Raw genomic sequence first — 27,385 nt, 5'->3', positions numbered from 1 at the left:
ACTAATGTTTCGTTCCTATCTGCGAGAGTTATCTTCAGAGATGAAATGGAAATTGCAGCTACCGTTTTGTCTCTAAGGATGTCCGGAAATTTTAACTGAAGTAAACACCGACCATGAAAGTCTTCATTGTATCATTTTCCCTTAGTCTTTGACTTTAAGTTTGTGATTGTTTCGTGGAGGTTCATAACTGATGAAATAGTTGTCAATGAGTCCTCGTCGCTTGAAAGACCCGTCATTGTGACATACCTAAACCTATTATAGTGTTGACCTGCTTATAACTCATCTGAGTTTCTCGGTATTTGTACATTACAGGAATCGCACGAAATGTAGCACAGGCAATCCGCACTAACGCAATAAAAAAAATAAAAATAAAAAGGAGTATGAGACATAGACCTTCGGTGTTTGCAGCTTCATTTAAAGAAACTTAAAAGATTTTGGACAGACTTTTTTTCCAAACTGTACCTTTTGTTTTGATTGAGGCGATTTCCGAAAACGACTGCACCTCAAGAGAGGGCCCAAGGCGTTGTGTGGTACGCGGAAACGAAGTCATCCACTGCAGTCCAAAGAAATTTCCGACGTAAATTTCAAAAGGAGCCACCAGACGTTAAGACAATTAAGTCTTGCTATGGTAAGTTCCTACCCATAGCGAGTGTGAACAGACTGTCATGTTCTGGCAGCAAACGCACATTTGATAAAATGGTAGAGATCAGAGAGATTTTCCAAACACGCCCAACAAAGTCAGTTCTGCAAGGTTCTCAAGAGCTCACCATCCCCCTCTCAACAGTTCACAAGCTGCGGCATGAAAGACTTCGCTTAGAAGCTTAAAAGGTAAAATTGTGCAATCACTGAAGCGAAATGACTTCGCCTCGAATTTGCTATTGAGATGCTAAACTGGATTGGGTAAAACCTGAACTGTCTACGAAATACTGTTTTTCACTGACGAAGGAACCTTGCACACATGTGGGAAGTTTATTCGCACATCATTCGCATCTGGGGTTCGGAAAACATCTAAGATTTTCGGGCATAGGAGAATGTTAGAAGTGCATTGACGAAAGGTGGCATAGTTGGGTCATTTTTCTTCCTCGAGAAAACAGGAACAGTCAATAAAATTCTTCTGGGTTACTGACTGCATAGTCAATATATAAAATTGTTCGACTCAGCTCAGCACAAAGCGCTAAGGAAAGTCACTTGCAACAGTGGCCGAAACGTCACACAATTTTTTATATTGACAATGCGGTCAACAGCCCAGAAGAATTGTATTGACAGTGACAATGGCCGCCGAAGACTCTGCTTACAGTAACAGTAACAGTTACTCTGCACATGCTTGAGCAACTCGCTGTCCTTCAATTCCTTCGCCTTCAGACAAAAGCGATCTTCCAACAGGATGGTGCACTACCGCACTGAAGTTTACATGTTCTTGAGTTCCTGGACCGAACATTTCTATGGGGATGAGGAACACATGATGGACCACCAAAGCGGCCACGCGATCTCCAGACATAACTGTCTCTGCAGTTTCCTTCCACTGGTGTTAAGTGGAAGACATTGTGTATCTCCCGCCTGTACGTGACCTCGGTGACCTCCGCCTAAGAATTATGGATGCAGTAACGTCCATCATCCCATACGTACTGGAACGCACAGGGATTGAGATAGAGCATCGTCCAGACATTTTACAGGTTACGAAAGGAGCCCACATAGAAGCGCATTAATTTACACGGGTTTGCGACATAAAAATTTTCAAATTTATTAAGTGACTTTTATAGTGTTTTCAGCGCTGATTTCGGGAAAAATAGTGAAAAAATTCGATCACGTACAGTTATTTCACAAACTGCTTGTCAAAATGGTTCAATTGGCTCTGAGCACTATGGGACTTAACTTCTGAGGTCATCAGTCCCCTAGAACTTAGAACTACTGTAGCGCCTAGAACCGCTCGGCCACCCCGGCCGGCCAACTGCTTGTCTAATTTTAGCTTTTTGCGACATTTCAGCACTCTGGTGATTTTGAATTTTGGTTTTTAGGATCTCCATAAACTGTTATTTAGCCGTTTTTATACTAGACATACGTAAAATAAAGAGTAATTAGGAGAAACCAGCTGTATTCTCATGTCAGTGCCTGTCTCTCACGCTGCCCCTTCCCCCGTCATCACCAAGCAGTGAGCTTCTGCTATTGTCCTTCAGTTCACAGTACTCCTTCACTCTGTGCTGTTCACGTGTTGTTGTTACTACTGCTTTAAAGTAGTGACTGGTTTCCTGTGTTGTGAAGTTGTTTTATGGGCAATGGACAATGGCTACCAGAGGATGTATAAACTCGTCAGAGTGCTTCTGCTACATTTGTGGTAACTATACCGTCAAAAAGCAACAAAGAAACACTTCCGATTTTATGGAAAAAGTATATTTCGCCTGTTTTGGTATAAAATTAGGCGATCAAGATAAGCCTTGGGCCCCACACAAAGTTTGTTCAGTGTGTGTTGAAGAACTTAGGCAATGGTTTCAACGTAAAAAGCAGTCCTTACGTTTTGGAATACCAGTGGTTTGTAGTGAGCCCAAAAATCATAGTGATGACTGCTATTTTTGTTCTTGCAACGTTCGAGGTTTCAATTTGAAAAACAAAAAGGATATTTCTTACCCTAACACTCAATCAGCCATTCGCCCTGTTCCTCAATGGACCTGAAGCATTAAAGTTCATTTTCTCCACTCACATCTTGACTACTTCCCTGCAAGCCTTGGTGATGTAAGTGAAGAGCAGGGCGAAAGATTCCACCAATACATCAAAGAAATGGAAAGAAGATATCAAGGAAGATGGAACGTCAACATGATAGCGGACTACTGCTGGGTGATAAAAAGCGATGATCCTCAACGAGTCCACAGCTTCGACAGAAAGCGAAAGCGTTATTATAAGGACTTATGAGCTTAAAGATAAATGAAAGTATACTGTAAATGTAGTTTAGAACATGAGTTATAAATAAAATTATATAACGTTGGAAAAAATGCGATAAATTGCGTAAATTTTGTTATTATACCCAAAAATACTCCCTTTTTGTGAGAAAACCTGACGTGATAGAAAAATATGAATTGCATTTCTGAAATCAGCGCTGAAAAGTACCGGGTGATCAAAAAGTCAATATAAATTTGAAAACTTGATAAACCACGGAATAATGTAGATAGGAAGGTAAAAATTGACACACATGCTTGGAATGACATGGGGTTTTATAAGAAAAAAAAACCAAAGTATTGCTAGACGCGTGAAAGATCAGTTGCGCGCGTCGTTTGGTGATCGTGTGCTCAGCCGCCACTTTCGTCATGCTTGGCCTCCCAGGTCCCCAGACCTCAGTCCGTGCGATTATTGGCTTTGGGGTTACCTAAAGTCGCAAGCGTATCGTAATCGACCGACATCTCTAGGGATGCTGAAAGACAACATCCGACGCCAATGCCTCACTATAACTCCGGACATGCTTTACAGTGCTGTTCACAACATTATACCTCGACTACAACTATCATTGAGGAATGATGGTGGACATATTGACCATTTCCTGTAAAGAACATCATCTTTGGTTTGCTTTACTTTGTTATGCTAATTATTGCTATTGTGATCAGATGAAGCGCCATCTGTCGGACATTTTTTGAACTTTCGTATTTTTTTGGTTCTAATAAAACCCCATGTCATTCCAAGCATGAGTTTCAATTTGTACCCATCTATCTACATTATCCCGTGATTTATTCAGTTTTCAAATTTATACTGACTTTTTGATCACCCAGTACATAAAAGTGAGTTATCATATTTCAAACAACTTCCAAAAAATATTTTTTTGCAGGCCTGTGTTTTTTGTAAAAAACTTTTATAGTTACTTTACATGAGGGTACAAACCACAAGTATCTATGTCACACAGTTTTTAAAATTGAATTTGGTAATTAGAGACGTTTCAAGTGGACACATTGTATTATAGGTTAATGTAGGCCTTGTAGGGTGATGGCAGTGTTAATTATCAGAAGCGAACAGTCATTTTCCATTACAATTGCTACAACCAAAATTATTATTTATAAGATGAACATCAACAAAAGCAAAACGAGGATAATGGAGTGTAGTCGAATTAAGTCGGATGATACTGAGGGAATTAGATTAGGAAATGAGACACCTAAAGTAGTAAAGGAGTTTTGCTATTTGGGGAGGAAAATAACTGATGATGGTCGAAGTAGAGAGGATATAAAATGTAAACTGGCAATGGCAAGGAAATCGTTTCTGAAGAAGAGAAATTTGTTAACATCGAGTATAGATTTAAGTGTCAGGAAGTCATTTCTGAAAGTATTTGTATGGAGTGTAGCCATGTATGGAAGTGAAACATGGACGATAACCAGTTTGGACAAGAAGAGAATAGAAGCTTTCGAAATGTGGTGCTACAGAAGAATGCTGAAGATAAGGTGGGTAGATCACGTAACTAATGAGGAGGTATTGAATAGGATTGGGGAGAAGAGAAGTTTGTGGCACAACTTGACTAGAAGAAGGGATCGGTTGGTAGGGCACATTCTGAGTCATCTAGGGATCACCAATTTAGTATTGGAGGGCAGCGTGAAGGGTAAAAATCGTAGAGGGAGACCAAGAGATGAATACACTAAGCAGATTCAGAAGGATGTAGGTTGCAGTAGGCACTGGGAGATGAAGAAGCTTGCACAGGATAGAGTAGCGTGGAGAGCTGCATCAAACCAGTCTCAGGACTGAAGACCACAACAACAACATAAACATATACACTGAAACGTTCTTTCCAAAGAAGATAATTTGTTTTATGAAACTGGTACTGACGTTGGCGAGGCGGCGCTCGAAGTCGATGACGCTCTGCAGCTCGGTGGCGGCGCGGCTGGCGTTGGCGCCCAGCAGGAGGGCCACCTCGGTCATGTAGCGGTGGTAGGCGCGCAGGTCGCCCTCCGAGCTCGCCTTCAGGTAGTAGTCGCGGCTCGGCAGCGCCAGCGTCATCTGGTCCAGCTGCACACAACGCGTACCGTACACAGTCCACACTTTTCTCTGGAAACACGCTCACGAAAACTAAGCGTTAGTTTTTTATGCAACTTTGGTCACAACAACAGTCTTCTCAGTTTTCAGTCGTTTTCATTTCCATTGTATATCACCTATGACACTGCTGCTCGTTTAGCACCACCCAGGGGTCACGTGTACGGTAATTTAGGTTATACGTACGGACGTAACTCAAAGAGAACAAACTTCCCAGACAATTCAAACTGTCGAAAGTTATAGCCACTCTCAAACCTGGCAAGCCTGAAATAAAAGTGTGTGTGAAATCTTATGGGACTTAACTGCTAAGGTCATCAGTCCCCTAGCTTACACACTACTTAATCTAAATTATCCTAAGGACAAACACACACTCATGCCCGAGGTAGGACTCGAACCTCCGCCTGAAGACAGCCCAGAAAGCTACCGCCCTATAGCACTGCTCAGTTGTACATTCAAACTTTTGGAACGAGTCCTCCTAACCAGAATAGCACCATTCATCGAGGCTGCTGCCCCTCCTGAACAAGCTGGCTTCAGGCAAGGACGCAGCTGCACCGATCAAGTTCTTGCCCTGACTACCCATACTGAAGCAGGTTTTCAAGGCCATCTGAAATCAACAGCTGTCTTCATTGACCTGACAGCCGGGTATGACGCTGTCTGGCGACAGGGACTGATCTACAAGCTACTGCAAGTTGTACCAAGTCGAGAAATTGTGGATCTAATGTCCAGGATGCTTAGTGAAAGGCAATTTGAAGTGTTTCTAGGCAGCTCTAAAAGCCACAAACGGAAACTAAATAATGGACTACCACAGGGATCTGATTTAGCCCCATCACTATTCAATTTATACATTAATGATTTACTAACCACAATATCAACTAAATTCATCTATGCTGATGCATTGCACTGGTAGCACAGAGCAGTAATTTCTAAGATGGTGAACGAATTCTTACGGAGGATCTGGAGAAGATGTCAGCTTTCTTTAAGACCTGGAGACTGATCCCAAGCACATCAAAAACCGAATTCTCTTGTTTCCATCTAGCGAATCGTGCTGCGAACTATAAACCAAGAGTTCTGCTCAATGGACAAACGTTGAGGTACAATCCTTTCCCAAAATATCTCGGAATCACTCTAGATAGAACCCTAAGCTACAAAGAGCACATCACCAAGCTTTCTCATAAAGTTGCTGCAAGGAACAACATACTACATAAGCTCAGTGGTACCATCTGGGGAACCTCTGCTGACTGTCTGCGTTTAACTGGCATCATTGTGTACTCTGCTGCCGAGTACTGTGCACCTGTCTGGTTGGAAAGTGTACAAGTGAAGAAGGTAGACACAAAACTTAGCGACACAATGCGCTGCATTACTGGTTCCATAAAATCAATTCCATGCCACTAGTTACCTGTACTGAGTCACATCCCTCCATTTCATTTAAGGCGGAAACAAGCTCTGCTGAGGGAGGCCAAGAAAATCTCTGCGTCACCTCCTCTACCACTGCACCAGGAATTCTGTCATCCGCCGCAGCAACGATTGCGATCAAGAAGACCAGCAAGTATTACTGCAGGACAACTCATCGCGGATGGTTTTGATCTAAATGAAAGCTGGAAGTATGAATGGTCAACAAAAACATTGAGAACAAGAGCCCATCACCTTGATCCCACAAAGAAGCCAAAAGGTTTTGACCTACCGCGGAAACTTCGGTGCCGCCTCAACAGGTTAAGAACTGGACATGGTTGTTGTAGCTACTTCAGGTACAAATGGGGCTGGATCAGTTCACCAATGTGTGAGTGTAATCAAGAAGAGCAGACAATTGAACATTTAGTCCAACGCTGCCCACTTCATTCATACCCTGGAAGTCCCGATGACTTGGGTTAGGTTAGTGTTGTTTAACGTCCTGTCGACAACGAGGTCATTAGAGACGGAGCGCAAGCTCGGATTAGGGAAGGATGGGGAAGGAAATCGGCCGTGCCCTTTCAAAGGAACCATCCCGGCATTTGCCTGAAACGATTTAGGGAAATCACGGAAAACCTAAATCAGGATGGCTGGAGACGGGATTGAACCGTCGTCCTCCCGAATGCGAGTCCAGTGTGCTAACCACTGCGCCACCTCGGTCCGATGACTTGTTCACTCTCACACTCAGCTTAATTAACTGGTTGAAAAACACGGACTTTAAGGTTTAATCTTGTCTTATATGTATATTGCATAAAATCATTTGCCTTATATCAACTGTGTATTGTATAAAATCACCATACGATTAAATAAATAAATTTCCATTGTCTCACCATTTTATTTAAAGCCATATTTGTAACACACACTGAGGCAAAAATTAATTGGGATGGGGATACGCACATATACAGATGGCGGTAGTATCGCATACACAAAATGTACATTGAAGCGCCAAAGAAACTGGTATAGGCATGCGTATTCAAATACAGAGATACGTAAACAGGCAGAATACGGCGCTGCAGTTGGCAACGCCTTTATAAGACAGCTAGCGTCAGGCGCAGTTGTTAGATCGGTTACTGCTGCTACAACGCCACGTTATCAAGACTTAAGTGAGTCTGAACGTGGTGTTATAGTCGGCGCTCAAGCGGTGGGACACACCATATCAGAAGAAGCGATGAAGTGGGGATTTTTCCCGTAGGACCATTTCACGAGTGTACCTTGAATATCAGGAATCAGGTAAAACATCAAATCTCCGACATCGCTGCGGCCGGGAAAAGATCCTGCGAGAACGGGAACAATGACGACTGAAGAGAATCGTTCAACGTGACAGAAATGCAATCCTTCCGCAAACTGCGGCAGATTTCAATTCTGGGCCATCAGCAAGTGTCAGCGAGCGAACTATTAAACGAAACATCATCGATATGGGCTTTCGGGGCGGAAGCCTGACTCGTGTACGCTTGATGACTGCACAACGCAAAGATTTACGCCTCGCCTAGGCCCGTCAACACCGACATTGGACTGTAGATGACTGGTACATGTTGCATGGTAGGACGAGTCTCATTTCATATTGTACTGAGCGGATGAACGTGTACGGTTATGGAGACAACCTCGTGAATCCATGGATCCTGCGTCTTACCAGGGGACTGTTCAAAAAATGGTTCAAATGGCTCTGAGCACTATGGGACTTAACATCTGTGGTCATCAGTCCCCTAGAACTTAGAACTACTTAAACCTAACTACCCTAAGGACATCACACACATCCATGCCCGAGGCAGGATTCGAACCTGCGACCGTAGCAGTCGCGCGGTTCCGGACTGAGCGCCTAGAACCGCGAGACCACCGCGGCCGGCAACTGTTCAAGCTGGTGGAGGCTCTTTAATGGTGTGGGGCTCTTTTTTTATAGTTTCTATTAATGCATATGTACGGTAAACTTATTTTAAATAATAACAATTGCTGTTGCTCAACGGATTAGATTTCTATCGTAAGCTTGATGATGTTGTAGATTTGTACAGGAGTCTGAAGATGGTGGCAATAAGGCACCTATAAAATTATTAAATAAATCCACGGCTGTCTTCAAGTCTTCGACCAGCTACAATCTCATTACATCACACAAGACTGAATTGCAGAAAGTTGTGGAACGGTTCGGGGACGATGATTGTATCAGCATGGCAGTGCACCCTGTCATAAAGCAGTATCTTTGAGACAATTGTCTGTGGACAACAGCATTGCTTAAATGGACTGTCCTGTCCAAACTCTCGCTCTCATCTAATACTTCCCCTCTTTGGGGAAGTGTGTAGGGGAATTTGTAGCCTTTCGGCTTTTACTCCACTGTGTACTTGTGTGTGTGGTTATTTCTGTAATTTCTGGGTGTCTGCGAGATGTGATGATTGTTGTGTGTGTGTCTGGTGCTTGCCTGAGATTGGCGAAATGATTGATATTATGGGGGAGGGAGGAGGTTTAGGAATTGGATATAAGGATTTTCTCTTCCACTTAGTCGTCGAAGATGGTCATTGGGCGTTTGTGCTTGTCGCGGGACATGTCATCTACTTCTACATCTACATCTACATGACTACTCTGCAATTCACATTTAAGTGCTTGGCAGAGGATTCATCGAACCACAATAATAATATCTCTCTACCATTCCACTCCCGAACAGCGCGCGGGAAAAACGAACACCTAAACCTTTCTGTTCGAGCTCTGATTTCTCTTATTTTATTTTGATGATCATTCCTACCTATGTAGGTTGAGTTCAACAAAATATTTTCGCATTCGGAAAAGAAAGTTGGTGACTGAAATTTCGTAAATAGATCTCGCCGCGACGAAAAACGTCTTTGCTTTAATGACTTCCATCCCAACTCGCGTATCATATCTGCCACACTCTCTCCCATATTACGTGATAATACAAAACGAGCTGCCCCTTTTTTTTGCACCCTTTCGATGTCCTCCGTCAATCCCACCTGGTAAGGATCCCACACCGCGCAGCAATATTCTAACAGACGACGAACGAGTGTAGTGTAAGCTGTCTCTTTAGTGGACTTGTTGCATCTTCTAAGTGTCCTGCCAATGAAACGCAACCTTTGGCTCGCCTTCCCCACAATATTATCTATGTGGTCTTTCCAACTGAAGTTGTTCGTAATTTTAACACCCAGGTACTTAGGTGAATTGACAGCCTTTAGAATTTATCGAGTAATCGAATATCAACAGATTTCTTTTGGAAGTCATGTGGATCACCTCACACTTTTCGTTATTTAGTGTCAACTGCCACCTGCCACACCATACAGCAATCTTTTCTAAATCGCTTTGCAACTGATACTGGTCTTCGGATGACCTTACTAGACGGTAAATTACATCATCGTCTGCGAACAACCTAAGAGAAGTGCTCAGATTGTCACCCAGGTCATTTATATAGATCAGGAACAGCAGAGGTCCCAGGACGCTTCCCTGGGGAACACCTGATATCACTTCACTTTTACTCGATGATTTTCCGTCTATTACTACGAACTGCGACCTTCTTGACAGGAAATCACGAATCCAGTCGCACAACTGAGACGATACCCCATAGGCCCGCAGCTTGATTAGAAGTCCTTTGTGAGGAACGGTGTCAAAAGCCTTCCGGAAATCCAGAAACACGGAATCAACTTGAGATCCCCTGTCGATAGCGGCCATTACTTCGTGCGAACAAAGAGCTAGCTGCGTTGCACAAGAACGATGTTTTCTGAAACCATGCTGATTACGTATCAACAGATCGTTCCCTTCGAGGTGATTCATAATGTTTGAATACAATATATGCTCCAAAACCCTACTGCAAACCGACGTCAATGATATAGGTCTGTATTTCGATGGATTACTCCTACTACCCTTCTTAAACACTGGTGCGACCTGCGCAATTTTCCAATCTGTAGGTACAGATCTATCGGTGAGCGAGCGATTGTATTGATTGCTGAGTAGGGAGCTATTGTATCAGCGTAATCTGAAAGGAACCTAATCGGTATACAATCTGGACCTGAAGACATGCCCGTATCAAGCGATTTGAGTTGCTTCGCAATCCCTAAGGTATCTACTTCTAAGAAACTCATGCTAGCAGCTGTTCGTGTTTCAAATTCTGGAATATTCCATTCGTCTTCCCTGGTGAAGGAATTTCGGAAAACTTCGTTCAATAACTCCGAAGGTACTGATTACGTCTTGCCGCTTGTGTACTTTACATACGACCAGAATTTCTTCGGATTTTCTACCAAATTTCGAGACAATGTTTCGTTGTGGAACCTATTAAAGGCATCACGCATTGAAGTCCGTGCCAAATTTCGCGCGTCTGTAAATTTTAGCCAATCTTCGGGATTTCGCGTTCTTCTGAACTTCGCATGCTCTCTATTAGCTCTGGATTGTTTGTGGCGAAGAGGTCAAGTGTGTTTTCGCAACCATTTACAATTCGCGTGGGTTCGTGGACTAACTGCTCGAAATAATTTTCGGAGAAAGCTAAAAAAAATGGCTCTGAGCACTATGGGACTTAACATCTATGGTCATCAGTCCCCTAGAACTTAGAACTACTTAAACCTAACTAACCTAAGGACGTCACACACATCCATGCCCGAGGCAGGATTCGAACCTGCGACCGTAGCGGTCACGCGGTTCCAGACTGAAGTGCCTAGAACCGCACGGCCATACCGGCCGGCTCGGAGAAAGCATTTAGGACAATCTCGGCAGATGTTTTCTGCCTACCACCGGTTTTTAACAAGTATTTTTGCTAACATATCGAGGGAAAGTTGTAGTCCCCACCAACTATAACCGTATGAGTGGGGTATTTATTTGTTACGAGACTCAAATTTTCTCTGAACTGTTCAGCAACTGTATCATCGGAGTCTGGGGGTCGGTAGAAGGAGCCAATTATTAACTTAGTTCGGCTGTTAAGTATAACCTCCACCCATACCAATTCGCACGGAGTATCTACTTCAACTTCACTACAAGATAAACCACTACTGACAGACACCGACCTAGGGAGTGGATGAGGACGTTTCCTGATCTGGAAGAGCTTTCATAGAAGGCCCTTGCCAGATCTTGGAAACGCTCTTTCAAGAGTGGGGTTTCAGCTGCGACGTGCAGATCATCGGTAGGGAATCCGATGCGTAGATGCAATGTTCTCCTGAGGGCGCGGTTCTGCAGCCTCTGGAATTTGTCCAGGTGCTGCTTTGCTGCGTATCCCCAGACAGTGCATGCATGTTCCATTACTGGCCGTATCAGGGCCTGATAAACATTGACTCCTACAGAGCAGGGAAGGAAGCTGGTTGAGATGACGACTGGGTATAGGATGGACATTCTGGCACAGAACTTCCTGTGGACCTCGTCTATGTGGGGTTTCCACGTAAGACAAGAGTCCAAGGTTACGCCAAGGTACCTGGCGGTTCTGCGCCAGGGGAGTTGGGTTCCGTTTAGGTGAAGTTGGAGGGGGGATGAGGGGAGTTGGGTTCCGTTTAGGTGAAGATGGAGGGGGGGATGTTGAGCAGGTCCGTGCCTTCCGAGCCTCCGGGTGATCAGGATAGCTTGCGTATTTTCACAGTTGATGGTGATGCGCCAGCGACAGGCCCAAGTTTCTGTGTCATCTAAAGCACTTTATAGCCTACGGATGACCAGGTCCTGGTTTGCATTTCGTGTGTAGAAGGCTGTGTCATCTGCGTACTGTGCGGTGTGCACCAGGGGGCCATTGGTGTGTCCGCAGTGTACAGACTGTACAAAACGGACCTCAGGACCGATCCCTGTGGCACCCTAGCGCGAACACGCCTGTTGGTGGAGGTGGCAGTTTCTACTTTGACACAGAAAGTTCTTCCGTGAGATAGGTTTTGATCTGCTTAACTATGCTCCCAGGGTACCCTTGTGTGTACAACTTGTAGAGTAGCCCTCTATGCCATACTGAGTCGAAGGCTTGTTCTGTGCAAAGTCCCGATCTGAACCTAGTGGAAGAGTTAGAACATCTGCTTCGTTCCAGACCCAAAATCCAACATCACTACCTTCTCTAATTTGGACTCTTGATGAAGATCGAGCTGTAATTACTCCACAGAGATTGAGACACTTCAATGAAAGGGACCCCAGCAGAGTTTATGCCGTCATACACTGAGCTCACAAAAGTAATGGGACAGCGATATCCAGATTTACAGATGGCGGTAGTATCGGGTACACAAGGTATAAAAGGGCAGGTATAAAAGAGCTGTTATTTGTAGTCAGGTGATTCATGTGGAAAGGCTTCCGACGTGATTAAGGCTACTGAGACGCGGAGTGGTAGCTGGAGCTACGCGCATGGAATATTCGATTTCGAAAATGTTTAGCGAATTAAGTTATACGGGATATGCAGTGTCAAGAATGTGCCGAAAAGAACAAAATCCCGGAATTACCGCTCATGATAGACAACGCGGTAGCCGACGGCCTTCAATTAAGGACCGAGAGCAGCGACGTTTGCGCGGGGTTGACAGTGCCAATACACAAGCAAAACTGCGTAAAGTAACCGCAGAAATGAATGTGGTACGAACGATGAACGTATCCGTTAGGACAGAGCGGCGAAATTTGGCGTTAATGCGCTATGGGAGCGGACGATCGACGCGAGTGCATTTGCTAACATCGCCTACAGCGCCTCTTCTGGGCTCGTGACCATGTCGGTTGGACCCTAGACTACTGGAAAACCGTTGCATGGTCAGATGAGTTACGATTTCAGTTGGTAAGAGGCAGGATTCGAGTGTGGCGCAGACGCCACGAAGCCATTGATTCAAGTTGCGAATAAGGCACTGTGCAAGTTGGTGGTGGCTCCATAATGATATGGACTGTTTTTACATGAAAAGGACTGGGGACTCTGGTCCAACCGAACTGATTATTGATTGGATCTCCGCAGCTCGTGGCCTTGCGGTAGTGTTCTCGCTTCCCGCGCACGGTGCCCCGGGTTCGATTCCCGGCGGGGTCAGGGATTTTCTCTGCCTCATGATGACTGGGTGTTTTTTTTGTGTGTCTCTCATCATCATTTTATCACCATTGACTCGCAAGTCGTCGAAGTTCAAAAATGGCTCTGAGCACTATGGGACTCAACTGCTGTGGTCATTAGTCCCCTAGAACTTAGAACTACTTAAACCTAACTAACCTAAGGACATCACACACATCCATGCCCGAGGCAGGAGTCGTCGAAGTGGCGTCAACTAAAAAGGACTTGCAATACGGCGGCCAAACTTCCTCGCATGGGGCCTCCCGACCAACAATGCCATACGATCATTTCATTTCATTTCATTGATTGGATACTTCGAAACCATCTGAAGCTATTCATGGATTTCATGTTCCAGAACACGTGACTGGCCCACAACTGCTCGCGATTTGTTTGAATAACTTTCTGGACAATTCGAGGGATTGATCTGGGCACCCAGATCGTCCGCCATGAATTCCAACGGATGTTGATGGGACATAATCGAGAGATCAGTTCGTGCGCAAAATCGTGTACCTGCAACACTTTCACATTTATGGACGGCTATAGAGGCAGCATGTATAAGAGTTGATAGTTGATGGTGGGAGAAACAACATCGCGGTTACAGGTAGTCTGAGAAAACAACTTGTAGATGTTGGTTACTGATGCATCGTGTATACGGATGGTGTTAACCCTTTTAGCATCAGCTAAGACCTGAAGATGGTGCAAACAAGTACCGAAACTAGTAGCCGTACAATAAATGGTATCATAACGACAGATGTGTTTAATTTTCTTACATAAGTGAAAGCCAAATTCTCCCAGATCTCCAATCACAAGCATGGACACAAAAATAAAATAAAATAAAAGGGGCAGAATAGCTCGGTATTTCTGAAGATACTTGTTGATCTCATGCCACGTCTGTTCCTGCACTAAGTAGGGCAAAAGGAGGTCCAACGCGATGTTACGAGGTATCTGACGACTTCCGTCACCTCAGTGTCGGAGCGCCGCCAGTGAGTGAGCGAGTACCTGCAGGATGTTGACGGAGGAGTTCTTGTCGTCGGGGCCGACCCACTGCTCGATGAGGACGCCCTCGTTGTACTCTCCGCGCAGGCGGCCCAGCAGCACCTCGACGCTGAAGGCGGGCGGCGCCCACTGCTCGTCGGTGACGGGCCAGCCGCCCAGCGCGCGCAGCACCCCGCGCAGCGGCTCGTCCCCCAGACGTCGGATCTGCTCTGCAACACCGCCGCCGCCACCACGCGCTTCAGTCCCACACCACTGCCACCCGCACCGACAGCTGCACTGTTTACTACACATCATACACTCGTGCTCATAAATTAAGGATAATGCTGACACATGGTGAAACAACGCTCTGGTGGCCGGTTTGCGGCTTTAAATCACCTCGGGGTATGACCATGCGGTGCATTTGACCTGCGGTCGTCGCACGGTGGCGCTGGCGCAGTCCACATACGCAGAGGTGTGTTGGTGCATGTCAGAGTACGGTGCAGCGAGTAAGTGTGTAGACGTTTTCAGACGTTCTACTGGTGACTGTGTGTTAAAACGGGCTCAAAGAACACATATCGATGACGTTATGAGGGGTAGAATACTAGGGCGACTGGAGGCTGGTCAAACTCAGCAGGTCGTACCACGGGCCCTCCGTGTGCCACAAAGTGTGATCTCAAGATTAAGGCAACGATTCCAGCAGATAGGAAAGGTGTCCAGGCGCTACAGTACGGGACGTCCAGTGTACAACACCACAAGAAGACCGATGTCTCACCATCAGAGCCCGCAGACGGCCACGGAGTACTGCAGGTAGCCTTACCCGGGACCTTACCGCAGCCACTGGAACAGTTGTATCCAGACACACAGTCTACAAACGACTGAACAGACATGGGTTATTCGCCCGGAGGCCTGATGGTGTATTCCACTGACCCCTGGTCACAGGAGACCCGTAAAGCCTAGTGTCAAGAACACACCACATGGTCATTGGAACGGTGGTCCCAGGTTATGCTCACGGACGAGTCCAGGTATAGTCTGAACAGTGATTCTCGCCGGGTTTTCATCTGGCGTGAACCAGGAATCAGATACCAACTCCTTAATGTCCTTGAAAGGGACCTGTATGGAGGTCGTGGTTTGATGGTGTGGGGTGAAATTATGATTGGTGCACGTACACCCCTGCGAGTCTTTCAAAGAGGAACTGTAACAGGTCATGTGTATAGGGACGTCATTTTGCATATGTCCGCCTTTTCAGGGGTGCAGTGGCTCCCACGTTCCTCCTGATGGATGATAACGCACGGTCCCACCGAGCTGCCTTGATGTCAGGCGAATTGAGTGGCCTGCCTGTCCTCCAGACCTAAACCCAATCGAGCACGTCTGGGTTGCTCTCAGTCGACGTATCGCTGCACGTCTTCAAACCCCTACGACACTTCAGGAGCTCTGACAGGCACTGGTACAAGAATGGGAGGCTATACCCCCGCAGCTGCTCGACCACCTGATACAGAGTATGCCAATCCGTTGTGCGGCCTGTGTACGTGTGCATGGTGATCATATCCCATATTGATGTCGGGGTACATGCGCAGGAAGCAGTGGCGATTTGTAGCACATGTGTTTCGAGACTGTTTTATCAACTTATCACCAATAGCATGGACTTACAGATCTGTGTCGTGTGTGTTCCCTATGTGCTTACGCTATTAGCGCCAGTTTTGTGTAGTGCCACATTGTGTGGCACCACATTCTGAAATTATCCTTAATTTATGAGCATGATTGTACATTAATACAACATCAATCGCAAAATCCTCGTATCCGACAAAAAGTTTTCTAAAAGAAAATAAACAATGTATAAATGAGCTGACATTTGACGTTATTTCTTATTTTGCCGACTTTGTGCCCCTACATCTACATCTATACCTACATCTACCTTGATACTTCGCAAGCCACCGTACTGTACGGGTGGAGGCCACCCTGTACAACTACTTATTATTTCCTTTCCTGTTATACTGACAAATAGAGCGAGGGAAAAACGACTGTTTTACGCTTCCGTATGACCCCTAATTTCTCGTATCTTAACTTCGTGGCCTCTTACGCGTAATGTATGTTGGCAGCGGTAGCATCGTTCGACAATCAGCTTAAAATGCCGGTTATTTAAATTTTGTCAATAGTGTCTCTCGAAAATAGCTTCATCTTCCCTTCAGGGATTCCCATTTGAATTCCAGAAGCGTCTCCGTAACACTTACGTGTTGTTCGAACCTACCGGTAACAAATCTAGCAGCTCCCCTCTGAATTGCGCAGATGTCTTCCTTCAATCCGACCTGGTGCGGATCCCAAACACTCGAGCAGTACTCAAGAATAGGTCGCACCAACGTCCAATGTGCGATCTCCTTTACAGGGCAACCACTCTCTCCTAAAATTCTCCCAATAAACTGAAGTAGACAATTCGCCTTGCCTACCATAGTTCTCAAAAAAAAAGTTCAAATGGCTCTGAGCACTATGGGACTTAACTTCTAAGGGCATTAGTCCCCTAGAACTTAGAACTACTTAAATCTAACTAACCTAAGGACATCACACACATCCATGCCCGAGGCAGGATTCGAACCTGCGACCGTAGTGGTCGCGCAGTTTCAGACTGTAGCGCCTAGAACCGCTCGGCCACCGCGGCCGGCCCATAGTTCTCACATACTTAAGCGGCTTGACTGTGTCAAATAGGACACTAGTAATACTGTATCCGAACATTACAGGTTTGATCTTCCAACTCATCGGCGTTAACTTACATTTTTCCACACTTAGGGCTAGCTGCCATTCACCACATCAACTGGAAATTTTGTCTAAGTCGTCTTATACACTATGCGATCAAAAGTATCCGGACATCTGGCTGAAAATAATTTACAAGTTCGTGGCGCCCTCCATCGGTAATGCTGTAATTCCAAATGGCGTTGGCCCACCAGTAGCCTTGACAGCTTCCACTCTCGCAGGTATACGTTCAATCAGGTGCTGGAAGGTTTATTGGGGAATAGCAGCCCATTGTCCACGTAGTGCTTCTCTGAGGAGGGGTATCGATGTCGGTCTGTGAGGCCTGGCACGAAGATGGCGTTCCAAAACATCCCAAAGGTGTTGTATTGGATTCAGGTCCGGACTCTGTGCAGGCGAGTCCATTACAAGGATGTTATTGTCGTGTAAGCACTCCGCTACAGGCCGTGCATTACGAACAAGTGCTCGATCGTGTTGATAGAAGCAATGGCCATCCCCCAATTGTTCTTCAACAGTGGGAAGCAAGAAGGTGCTTAAAACATCAATATCGGTCTTTGCTATGTTAGTACCACGCAAAAAAACAAGAAACAAGGGGTACCATCTCCCTCCATGAAAAACACGATCACGCCATAACACCACCGCTTCCGAATTTTACTGTTGGCGCTACACACGCTGGCAGATGACGTTCACCGGGCATTCGCCGTACCCACACCCTGCCATCTGATCCCCACATTGTGTACCGTGATACTTCACTCCATACAACGTTTTTCCACTGTTCAGTCGTCCAATGTTTACGCTCCTTAGACCGAATGACGCGTCGTTTGGCATTTACCTGCGTGATGTGTGGCTTATGAGCAACCGCTCGACCGTGAAATCCAAGTTTTGAAACTCCCACCTGTCATAGTACTTGCAGTGGATCCCGATGAAGTTTGGAATTCCTGTGTGATGGTGTGGATAGATGTCTGCCTATTACACATTACGACCCTCTTCTACTGTTGGCGGTCTCTGTCAGTCAACAAACGAGGTCGGCCGGTACGCTTTGATGCTGTACGTGTCCCTTCAGGTTTCCACTTCACTATCACATCGGAAACAGTGGACCTAGGGATGTTTAGGAGTGTGGAATTCTCGCGTACATACGTATGACACAAGTGACACCCAATCACCCGACCTAGTTCGAAGTCCGTGAGTTCCGCGGAGCGCCCCATTCTGCTCTCTCACGATGTCTAATGACTACTGAGGTCGCTGATATGGAGTACTTGGTAGTAGGTGGCAGCACAATGCACCTAATATGAAAAACGTATGTTTTTGCGGGTGTCCGGATACTTTTGATCACATAGTGTATCCTCCTACAGTTACTCAACTTGACACACCAAGGCATCATCAGCAAGCAACCGGAAATTGCTGTCCACCGTGCCAAACAAGTCATTAATGTATATAGGGAACAACAGTGGTCCTATCACACTTCTGTGGGGCACGCCTGACGATACCCTTCTCTCTGATGAACACTCGCCTCGAGGACAACATAATGGGTTCTATTAATTAAGAAGTCTGAGAGCCACTCACATATCTGTGAATTTACTCCATATGCTTGTACCGTCGTTGACAGCCGGCAATGGGGACCGTGTGAAATGCTTCCCGGCAATCTAGAACTATGGAATCTGCTTGTTGCCGTTCATCCATAGTTCTCATTACATCATGTGATGAGTTTCGCACGAGTGATGCTTTATAAAACCATGTTGATTCATGGACATAAGATTCTCAATCTCAAGAAGGTTTATTATATTCTAACTGAGAATATGCTCAAGGATTCTGCAGCAAACAGAAGTTAGGGCAGGTCGATGTGGCCGAGCGGTTCTAGGCGCTTCCGTCCGGAACCGCGCTGCTGCTACGGTCGCATGTTCGAATCCTGCCTCGGGCATGGAGGTATGTGACGTCCTTAGGTTAGTTACGTTTAAGTAGTTCTTAGTCTAGGGGACAGATGACCTCAGATGTTAAGTCCCATAATGCTTAGAGCCATTTGAACCAGAAGTTAGGGATATTGGTCTGTAAGTCTGCGGTCCATTCTTTTACCTGTCTTATATACTGGAGTCACTTGCGCTTTTCTCCAGTCGCTTGGGACTTGGCGCTGGGTGACAGTTTCTCCTCTGGTGGAGTCGGTGGTAATATAGATTCTCTTTGACAGAGAGTAATTTACCGTGTGTACATGGTCCACCAAGCGGCGCGTGCGGACCAGCGGAGGTGGGTGGGGAGCCGTGGCGGTGCTGGAAACAGACCCGTGTTTGAGTCGGAAACATCTTGAATGGACCTGGACTCATAGCGCGGCCTCGCTGGGGTTGAGGGCCATTTGTTTGAAATGAACCACCTCTTCTGGATTCAAGTGTTCGCTGGTCAGTGTACTGGTATTCGTAGACTTGTTGACAGCGAATGACGGGTACGCTTTCGGATCCTGTGTCTGTTGTCCAGAAGACATTTTCAGGCAAAGCAAAGCTGGACGATCTGTACAGCGTTCACTGCACTGTCGCTGCACCCTGGTTGCATTCATGGACGAGTACTTGTTCACTCCATGCGCAGCTGACTAATTCTACTACTCAATAGCTGGTGATCTGTTTACTTCATGTGTTCATTTTGTAAAGGACGTCATTGAGTCTGCCCTCGTGGGCGGCATTGGTGTTATGTGTATGTGTGGGACCGGAAGTAACGGATTCGTGTTTCAGGTCTTATCATGCCAATTTAATGATGTGTATACTGTATTGCCAAGAAGTGTGCGCAGGAATAAAGTGTGAAATAAAGTATGATTGCAGGCTTACGGTACTGTAAACCTACTGACGTAGCCGTGGGTTGAATTCTAATGTTGCAGATCAATCTTTTGTAACTGAACAATTCGGGCCTCCTTATTTGGTGTTGATCTGAAGGCGCTCTGCGCCTGGGCTTGTTTTAAAATGTCGGCTGCTTCTGTACAGTACTTGAGTAAATATTAAATTGTGCTACGAGTGAAACTGGTGTGAAAAAAAAACTTGTGAGTAACGCTCTCCCTGTAATTGATATTGTGGATTTTAAATTCTGTCCCTAAATTGATTTTATCTGAAGTTTTGAAATTTGAACTGATGTCAGTATATCGTCATAAATTCTATTTAAGGGTTTACTATATGGACTTTTAAAATAGGTTTGGGGATTTAAATTTTAGTGACAAGTAATTACCCAGTTTTAGCTGAAACTTTTAATTAATTTCGTTCTAACTGTCTTGAGCTTAAATTTGCCATCGTTGTATCACCGTTATTTGCCATCAGCACTGCATCAGGGTAAATATTTAATCAAGGATATGACAATGGCCGGCTGGGGTGGCTGAGCCGTTCTAGGCGCTTCAGTCTGGAACCGCGCGACCGCTACGGTCGCAGGTGCGAATCCTGCCTCAGGCATGGACGTGTGATGTCCTTAGGTTAGTTAGGTTTAAGTAGTTCTAAGTTCTAGAGGACTGATGACCTCAGATGTTAAGTCCCATAGTGCTTAGAGCCATTTGAACCATTTTTTTGCAATGGTTACCTTTTAAAAATAAATAATAAATAGAATAAAAAAGGTCGGTCAAGGTGTTTTTTGTAAATGTTGAGTAGGAATTTCTTGTTAATAAATTTATTTTAAAAAGATGTCTGAAATAATGTTAGCACGGCACTTTACGACTTCCTAAAGCTTCTACCATACCACTAAAGATCGGCGTCTATCGCAGGATGCAATCAGAGGCACTTCGTAGTATCATGAGAAAGTTTGGAGCGTTCCACACACCATGGACAACGGTAGCACAGATACCCAGAGGAAATTCTTCCGAGTCTATCACCTCTACTCGAGCACTGCTGACTGCTGACAAAGGCTCCCAGCAGTACAACAGGACCAGACTACGAATTCGGGAAGGTCCACCAGTGCAGAGAGATGTTTTACTTCGAATCTACCGGTCGTGGCGGTGAGAAGATAGATCTGATTGGGATGGCTGCCCGTAGAGAACTTCCGACTGCTCTGCGGCCGGTTACATCGCCGTTTTCTTAGTTCCTCGCGTGTCTGGCTTGCGTGACCGGCTGCCACATAGAGTATTTACCGCCGCTTGCTGTAGAATTGTCAAATCTACTATGTGATAGTCTCTGCCATCGACGCTTTTGCCTTCTACGGTGGCAAAGCTATAAGATACATTTCAACAGCGATGTCTAATGCGGAAAATCAAGGAGTAAAGCCCCTGTTGATTTACATACACTGCCTGACAAAAAATGTGAAGCACCCAGAAGAAATGGTTGGAAATCGGTGTAACTTCATACTTGTATTTGCTATCGACGGGTATGTAAATGATTAAGAGCTGCTATTGGCTGTGATAGAACAGCCACCAGACTGCATCAGTGCTGTTTTTATTTAGCGAGGTTACCATGTCTGGTAGGGTATACAAGGGGCGCGAATGGCGTCAGAGGTTGAGTAATCACTGTGAACGAGACCGAGGTGCCAGAGGTACTCGTATGAGACAACGTTATCAGCAACTGACAGTGTTTGAGATGAGCCCCACGGTGGGTCTCCATTTGGCCAGCTGTTGTCGTGCAATATCCAAGTTTGTGGGACATTCGTGTGTGACAGTGTCCGGGTGTTGGACCGAATGAAAACGTGGGGGCAGGCATACTCATCATCAAGGTTCTGGTTGATGAAGTCTGACTAGCACAAGGGGGGATCGCCGTATTGTGCACCAAGCACATTATGCCCTTTCATATCCGGCCTGCCATCCGAGAACATGAGAACAAGTAATGGACTCCCTGCGACATTCAGTGTCACCACTCACCATTACTCGGAGACCAGCAGCAGCTGGACTACATAATTACCATCCCACGCGTAGGCTGGCATTAACACCACAACGCAAACGGGTGCGTTTGGAGTGTTGCTGTGACCAGGAAGGATGGACTGCTGATGAATGGTGTCTTTGTTTTTGGGGCAGAATTGTAATTCTGTGCTACCCTGGACGACCATCATCAGCATGTTATGTCAGCGACCTGCGGAGAGGTTCCGTTCTTCCATTGTTTGGGGGCGCACAGCTATGCTGCTCCAGACGTCGTGGTGTGCGCAGACATCGGACATGATTGCACATCACGGCAGTATGTCACAGATACACTGTGTACTCAAGCTTCACCCCTCATGTGACAGATTCGTGGTCTCTTTATTTTTCAAGAGGACATTACTCCTCCAAGTGTTTCAAATGCTTCAAATGGCTCTAAGCACTAAGGGACTTAACATCTGAGGTCATCAATCCCCTAGACTTAGACCTACCTAAACCTAACCAACATAAGGACACCACACGAATCCATGCCCGAGGCAGGATTCGAACCTGTGACCATAGCAGCAGCGCGGTTCCGGACTGAAGCGCCTAGAACCGCTCGGCCACAACGGCCGGCATTGCTCCCCCATACAAGGCACGTGTCTGTGTGTTGATATCCAGATGTGGTCCCAATAGGACATACGAGGGGACCAGCTCGGACATCAGCCCTGTCCCAATGTCGCTATTGACGACATCAAGGACCAGTTACAACGGATGTGGGGCAAGAGAGAATACAACGGCTTTATGACAACCCTTCCAGTGCATGCAGCAAGTCCACAAAAACAATCATCAAATTTAAAAAAAAATCGTAACTATTATGTTATTTGAGATACGTGTGTGACCAACACTCTGTTGGAAAGAACAGACTCTCGAGTTTTAGATGCTTCCCGCTAGGTAGCAGCAGTGTGCGTCAACATCAGTTTTAGTAAAAATTGTGTCGGACAACAGAAAGCGTTTTGTGTTCTACGTTTTGCGTAGTGTGGGTCAGCAATAACTGTTCAGCGTAATTTTCGTGCTAGGTATGGAGTGGGTCCTCCTGCAGCACAGAGCATTAGACGATGGCATGAAAAACTCCGAGAAACAGGTTGTTTGTGAAAAAGCAAATCGCCGGGCCGTCCGCGAGTGTCTGACTCGTCGAACGCGTCCGCCATAGTTTCACAAGGAGTCCGCAGAAATCCGTTCGCCTTGTAGCTCGACATGTCAACATGCCCCCATACCCGTCTGGCATGTGTTGCGTCGACGTTTCCACATGAAACCATACAAAATTCAGCTAATGAAAGCTCTTCGTGAAGGTTGCAAACAACAACGTGTGGCGTTTTGTAACTTCGTTCTTGGAAAGATGGGGGATGACGGTTTTCTTACACACTTAGTGTTTAGTGACGAGGCAACATATCACTTTGCAACGTTTCGCCCAGATTTTTAAACGACGTGACGGTGACAAGCTGGACACTACTAATGATGTATTCGAACGTGATGGCTTTGTTTCTCCTACTCATCTTCTTTCCGGAATTCCACTGTAAGCTGCGTACAGTTATGCCATTCACAATAAAGACTATAAAGGATGAAAGTAATGCCATTAATACGTTAAAGTGATCAGATATGAAGTTTTATAAGCAAACAAAGATGCGGCAGGCATCGAAGTTGAATAAGACTATTTCAAAGTTTATTCCCTGTTCGTCCGCATCGAGAAGAATTAATCTGGCATTTTCTCAATCGTGCTGACTTTTTTCCTGTTTCCAATATTTTATTTTCGGTTTCGTAAAGGGAACGTTATTAATTTTTGTTACTATTCTCTGGTTGTATTCCATAAATATTTGGATACTGTGGATTTAAACATTTGAGGATGTAATTCCACATCGTTGAATCAAAAAGAAGGCATCCATATTCATATTAATAACGAAGATGTACTTTGCATAGGCTGTCGAAATATACTTATCTTTGTGGTGCCAAAATAATCTACAATTAAAATATATTTTTTAAAATTATTGGCTTTCGGAACGTGCCCATGCAGTTATCTCATCACTGGAAAGTTCGTTTTGCCAGTGAGAGTATACATTAGTTTAAGTCGTACCCTGGAACGAAGTTAAATAGGCTTAACAAAGGACACTCACAGAAATAAAACAGATCTTACATCCACTGTATACTGAAACAAGTAAACAAGACGAAAATGTAACATAGCACATGCAGAAGTAGTATGCGGTACAAATCCTACTGGTAACACAATAAGAAATAATAAATCGCCGTTGGGATACTTTAGCGATATTCCCAATTCCATCCTTAATGACGACTATGTATCTAAATTAAAAATAAAATGTTTATTTATATGTCCAGTAAGAATTCTTTCAAAAACTGCGGATAGAGAACTGAATTATCTGTGCAGTCCTATAAGTACTATCTAGACAGAACATGAGAACACAGATTCAGAAAGAAGCAGATTTGGGGAGTACAGCCATACTTACGTATACACCAGTCTTCAGACACATACATCTAGGAGGTTCGTAGTGACATGTATTCATTGGCTGAGCTTTCCATATGATGCAGAGCAGCACATGGTAATATCGTCAGTTAATTATGCTTTGGTTTTCCATTGGCATTCTAATTACCAACAGCATTAGATCAGCAGGCCAGGCAGCTATATCGAGATGTTGGCATTGTTGACTAACTTGTACAGTATCTTGTGCGTAGCTATATCGTTGGATGCTAACAATGTTTGTAGATTGCTTTAGACCGGATGACCAAGAGCCGAAAAATTACTTGTAAGTACGTGTATGTGATATGTGTTTCCAGGACACTAGCAATATATGGATCTTCTTGCTCTCCCCAAACACAAGGAGAGGTCGCGCTTAAGCTGAGCCGACAGAGGTGTTCCTCGCACTTCCGATGATTTAATTTCAGTCTTACTATAACGGTCGTGTAGTTCCTCGATGTTTGTGTCTTATTATACCGTGGTACTACTGGAATCATGAGATGAGTTAGTACGTAATGGCTGTCTTTTATTTTAGATGTTCTCGACCACTCCTCTTTCCACCCGAATGGCAACCACAGTTTGAGCTCGATATCTGCGAGGAGGAGTTTATCGTATTTAATAGCTCCATCCAGAGATGGTTGCTTTGCTAACACTTCTACTTGTTCATTTTCAGGTATCCAAAAGTGGCCTTTCTATCTTTAGAATATTATGTAGATAACTATTGATCTTTTGAGGTAGAATAGGTCTTCCGCATTTCTTTGCAAATACAGGTTTTGAGCAATGTTGCGTTTTCAAACTCGCAGAATTACTTACATGAGGACTGGAAATTTGCTCTCTCTTGGAAAACTTTCTCCGGGCGCCCATGTGAGTCAGGTAGTATTTTCTGAAAGTATTTGCCTGAAGTGCAGTCTTACAGGGAAGCGAAACGTAGGTGTAGTACAGTATAGACAGGAAGAGAGCAGGAGGTTTTACGATTTAGTGTTACAATAAAATGGCAAAGAGTACGTGGGTACGTCGGATAACTCCCCATGAAGACGCACTGAATCGAACTGAGGAGAAGAAAGCTTTATGGAATAGTTAATTTCTTTGTCAAGGGAATTGTGGGGTGAAAAAATTGTAGAAAGAGACAAAGTCTTGAATGCAAAAAGCAGTTTGAGGTTGTAGGCTACAACAGTCATGCAGAGCTGATCAGATGTGTACAAAACTTCTTGGCATGGGACGTCGCACCAAATCTGTCATCGGACTGAAGATTCTAACAATAACAATGTCGCACCGGGAAATATTGTTACACTAGGTACACTAGGAATACAGTGGTAGGATTCGCAGCAGACGATTCCAAGAAGTATCCATACTGGGCCAGTCTTCCTCTTCTCTGTTACAGTGCGTTGGGGGACGCAATATTGGAGTCTTCTTCTGAGACATCTGTCGCCATTCCAATAAGCGTCCCTGTCCTTGTTTCCGGAATTCCACTCCAGGTCACGTACGGTTATGATATTGCTTGCCTTGCTCGCGGAACCCACGAGTGGATTTCCTGTGAAAACATATTTCGAATTTTCGCAGACCAAGGCTCGATTTGGCAATGTTACTGACTCCAGCTCTGTATGTCGTCATACTTGTGCAGCCAAGATTTGCAAACAGCCAATACTGGGTTTACTGAAGACACTTAGATACCACTGAAATATTTACTTTGGAGTCAGAACGTTACTAATTCCTTTGCTTTGAAGCGTAGTGTGTTCTGAGTAATTTATCCACAGCACTGCAGGTGGGAATTCGTTTGACTCAGAATATAACATGTTACGTGTAGAGTCGACAACCTTCACAGCGGAACAATTTCGGAAGTGTATTTTGCCTTTTTATAACATATTAATTTTTTATACCTAATGTTGTTAACGATAACAAGCCGAAATAAGCCAAATGTTATTGAGAGTTTCGATCTTAGGTTGGGTACACTTGCACGTCGCAAGCCTGAGATATTCAGAATTCTTAGCTACCATCAGGTATCGGTAATTTCGGTTCATAAATTTATATGTTTGTTTAAAACTACAAACAATAAATTCATTATTTCATACATAAATATTTATATTCCATATGTTTAGAATAAATGTTGAAGATTTAACGTATAAATCTGTATATTTAAATCTACCAAGTTTTGGTACATAGTTATTTGTTACATCTTTGACAACGATGTGAACCTCTTTGCTTTGAAAGTTATCCTCGTACTACTTCTTTGTGAACATTTGGCGGGAAGTTGTGGAGAACGGAGACATGTCTTCAAAATGCGGTAGAAAGCAGACTTTGTGCTTGTAATTGATAACTCTTGGAAGAGAATGTATGCTACATTTTGTTATTCCGATGTCTGAACAGTTAAAATAGAAATATTCAAAGTGTAGATATTTATTTGATTTCGCAGACAGAGTGTGGGGCGGCGGTTAGGGGAGAAAAATAATGATTGCTGTATAAATGTTTGTTTGTCGAGTCAATTTCTAGCTTTTAAAATGCTGTTAATGCTGTCTTTCGCCGTTCTCAACACTGGCTCTCCATTTAACGTTCTTGACTCCCAGAAAGCGATTTGACAAAACCTGAAGCCTGTAAATAGAGTTCCTAGTGCCCACTTTGAGAAATATTATTATAGCTGCAGCTTATAGCTCTGAGGAACTAGGAGATTGTCCGGGATTTCTAATCAAAAACAATATTCCAAAATATTTGGGTATATTCTCCTAATCACAAATACACACATAAGTATCCCTACAACCTAACTAACAGAACAGTTCAGAGTCTATTGCGCTGATGCAACTATAAATGTCCGAATTAAATGTTGAAATGAATGCTCGCCATAATTTGATGAGAGTATTTCATCAAACGCCACGCTAAATAATTGGTAGAATGTCTGTCCCGCGACGGCACGTGAAAATACGACAATACGCAAACTGAAGCTAGATAATGAAAGTCACTTGAAATGATTTCATGTTTCCGCGCATCT

The 27,385-nt window shown here is 44.6% G+C and overlaps 1 protein-coding gene across 1 annotated transcript in view; it reads right to left on the bottom strand.

The window, feature by feature from the left end:
- LOC126253174 (neprilysin-1-like) overlaps positions 1–27,385 on the bottom strand; it is a 615,357-nt gene that overhangs the window by 107,565 nt on the left and 480,407 nt on the right. Inside the window, exons 5-6 of the mRNA XM_049954333.1 lie at positions 14,390–14,595; positions 4,792–4,971 (exon numbers count right to left, since the gene is read on the bottom strand). Coding sequence (XP_049810290.1) covers positions 4,792–4,971; positions 14,390–14,595 — 386 coding nt within the window. The remainder of the gene's footprint in view (positions 1–4,791; positions 4,972–14,389; positions 14,596–27,385) is intronic.

The sequence above is a fragment of the Schistocerca nitens genome, chromosome 4, assembly GCF_023898315.1.
Source record: "Schistocerca nitens isolate TAMUIC-IGC-003100 chromosome 4, iqSchNite1.1, whole genome shotgun sequence".
NCBI classification, from domain to species: domain Eukaryota; kingdom Metazoa; phylum Arthropoda; class Insecta; order Orthoptera; family Acrididae; genus Schistocerca; species Schistocerca nitens.
Note: the sequence above shows the minus strand (reverse complement) of the source record. Positions and strands in the feature narration are given on the sequence as shown.